A 3,356-nucleotide genomic window follows, 5' to 3' on the forward strand; every position below is an offset into this window, starting at 1 on the left:
CAGACTGGTTCACGATTGATACAAATAAACACAAACTGACTGTAAGCTTATATACATCAATTTCAAACCTTAGTTTTTGAAATAAAGAGCAAAGAAAATTGTGAGGATTTTATATAATAAAAAGAAAATTACATGGTCGCTTAGAGATACGAAATTTCTCTTCTCATGTTGAAAAATATTTCACTCGTTCGCTGCGCTCACTCGTGAAATATTTTTCAACACTCGAAGAGAAATTTCGTATCTCCGCGCGGCCATGTAATATCCTCTATTTGTTTACTTCTAGGTAATTGTTTGAGTGGTGCATATTTGTTCGCTATTTGGTTGATATGGTCAATCAGTTTAGTAGAGCGATCGTTTAGATCAATGCTGTTTTTTAACAAAATATTCCAGTCTGTTTTTCTTAGTTCGTTTAAAAATGCTTCTTTATTAAAATGTTTGTAGTCTCTATAGGACTCTATAAGACTGTTTTTCGTGATTTGTTTTTACTTTGGTGTTGGAAAGACAGCAGACAGGTAGGTGATCAGATATGTCAAATAGAGCAATCCCAGAACAGAGGTGCATTGTCGGCGCATTAGTGTAAATATGATCGATCAGGGTTTTAGGATGTTCGGTTATTCGACTTGGTTTAGTGATGACCAGAGTCCTATTATTAGAAAACAACATATCTAAATATTTTTCTGTAGGGTTGTGTGTAGGAAATTTGTCAAAATCTATGTTGGTATCACCTAAAATAAAGACAAGGCGTTTGTCTTGATTGAGATTGCGGCGTATCTCTGCTAGATTTTCTGTGAATTGTTCAAAATTGGATTTCGGGTGTCTATAAATGCAGCCAATGACAATCGGTTCTTTAGTCTTATGCCGGTATCTACTTCAGTCTACCAGGATTCTACCAATTCTTGGTTGATTTCTAGATCTTTCCTTGAATTGACTTTGCAGTGTTTTGCAATGTAGATTCCTGCACCGCCAGCCACTGTTTTTGAGTCTGTGTGGAAAAAATTATATCCTGCGATATCGATATTAGTAATATTGGTTTCATTAAGTTTAGTTTCAGTTACAGCTGAAACATCAGGGCTTTTAAACAATAGGGAGAGTAATTCGTGTAAAAGATGTCTGTTATTCGATAGACTTCTTACGTTACAATGAAAGAGAAGGAATGTTTTGTTTTCGCTTTGTTGTTCTACAAAGGTATTTAAATTTTGCGCTGAATGGTAATTAGATATGACATTGTTTAACATAAAATCCGGATCGTTTTCATCAAGCTTATCTGGGTTTGGCAATAAATTGTAAAGATCTGATTCAGCATCAATATTGTCATATCTAGTAGGGGAGCGATCAGTAATCTCAGGCAAAGTGAATTTTTAAATACAATCTGTTGCTATATACTAGAGATACTTAGCTAGATTAATTAAGACACTTTAATGAAGTCATCAAATTCTTCGTCTGTGGTGAAGGTAAATACCTCAGATCTGTCGATCTGACGCAAGAGAATCTTACCGTTCACGGTCCAGACATGTTTCTATTTATTTTCCTTGTGAAACTCGTTGACTCTGCCAAAAAGTTTGCAGCGGTATCTAGTGAGGGACTCATTGATGTATATCTTTGAATCAGTGGTTATGCTCGTCCCAAATTCAGCTTTAATCAACGGAAGGTCTTTCACAGTTTTCCCTATCAGTTGACCACGACTGGCGTAGAACTTATCTCGCATGTCGCAATGGACAAATGTCACGATGAGTCTGTCTGGTACTGTTTTCGTCCGTGGGAGTCTGTGAGCTGTAGATATGTGGTGAACAGTAATTTCGTCTATACCCATTAGCTCGGCCACCTCGACTGCAATTTGTTTTGGATCGTCCAGTGGCGGGACAGGCACGCCATTTATTTCAATGCAATCCCTTCGTGAGTACTGTTGTAGATGGTCCAGGGTCTTTTCAAGCCGGTAGTTTTCGTCTTTCCCATCTGCCATATGTTCCTCTAGCTGGTTTAGGGATTTAGTGGTGTCCGCGGCCTGTTTCTTCATCACTTGGATGGTTTTTGTAATATTGTCGTATTCGGCGGGCAGCCATTTTTGAGTCCTCAATTTCATTGATTTTCTTAGATAAATCTTTCATCTCTTGTCTACTTACTGTAATTTCGGCTTTAAATTCAGCTCTTATACTTGGTAAAAACTTCTTTTCCCAAAGTTGGGTAAAGGAGTCTACAGTTAAGCTCATTTTCGTCAAGAGCTCTACTGCCACGTCCGTTCGCTTCAAACGCTCAAAGGACCATTCGTAGACTTACCAATATACCTTCTTATTGTTTTCTACTTTTGAATTTTCTATTTTGCAACGGTTTTTGTAACGGTTCTGGTCAATATCATATTACTGAAGTATATAAACCCCAGCAATGCTACAGTGTATATAGAATTTAACTGATGAGTAGACCAAATCCTCATTGGTCCACAAAACAGTACTGTATTAAAGTCTATATGAAACGATATTGAGTAGACAAGTATTGTTATCACTGCTCCATTATTGTTAAGCACTTTCCTGGATTTATCAGTGTGGAACTCACCTGAAGCCATATCAAGCTCCTGAACTGTCGAGCACTGTGCTACTGAACATCCAAACATGGAACGTATATCGTTCAACTACTCAACCAAGAACATCCCTGTCACATCAAGGCAACAATACATCAGACAACTTGTTGACAAGACCGAACAGTTCCTGTGCAGAATGAGATGGAAAGCTTATCACTTTTTAAGCCAAACCCAACAACCAGGGAAAGAAAATTTCGGATTCAAAACAACAAACCACCCTCCAGTCATTGAAGAGTTAAAGGAATTCAAGGATGACATGACAAAGATAATCCAAAAGGTCAAATTCAAGAATATCAAGTGTCAGTTTCAAAAAGACCTCAACGATGACATCAAATCAATTAAAAGTGACAACCACCTACTCGTAGAGGCCGATAAATCAACAAACTTCTACAAATTGGAGACCACAAAGTACAATCAGCTCCTACATGACATCACTAAAACCTACAAAAAGGGAGAGGTTAACCAACTAAACAACATTGCGAAAACAATCACCGAGAAACTAAGTATTGATGACCGCGTTGAAATGACTGCCACAAAAGAAGCTTTTATCACCCTAAAAGATCACAAGGACAATTTTGAGAATTAACCCACGTGTATATATATTTGACTACCAGTGGATAAACTGAATACTTAATCTGGTATAAAAGTGCTCAATGGTAAAAACAAAGCTGTGAATAAAAGATGAACTTTTGGAGTCGGACTAGTTCACACACATTTAATTGCTACTCGGAGTTTCATGCTTCTAGCGAAGCAATCATCAGGCAACTGACAACAATAACGATTA

At 37.5% G+C, this 3,356-nt stretch overlaps 1 protein-coding gene across 1 annotated transcript; it reads right to left on the bottom strand.

The window, feature by feature from the left end:
- Positions 1 to 1,196: 1,196 nt before the first annotated feature.
- On the bottom strand, positions 1,197 to 2,061 carry LOC146470890 (uncharacterized). Its single transcript, XM_085121392.1, has one exon. It carries the CDS (start codon positions 2,012 to 2,014, stop codon positions 1,517 to 1,519), a length of 498 nt encoding a protein of 165 aa, XP_084977518.1. The 5' UTR covers positions 2,015 to 2,061; the 3' UTR covers positions 1,197 to 1,516.
- Positions 2,062 to 3,356: the final 1,295 nt, after the last annotated feature.

The sequence above is a fragment of the Pavona decussata genome, unplaced genomic scaffold (genome assembly GCF_977016875.1).
Source record: "Pavona decussata unplaced genomic scaffold, jaPavDecu1.1 SCAFFOLD_109, whole genome shotgun sequence".
Taxonomy (NCBI): Eukaryota; Metazoa; Cnidaria; class Anthozoa; order Scleractinia; family Agariciidae; genus Pavona; species Pavona decussata.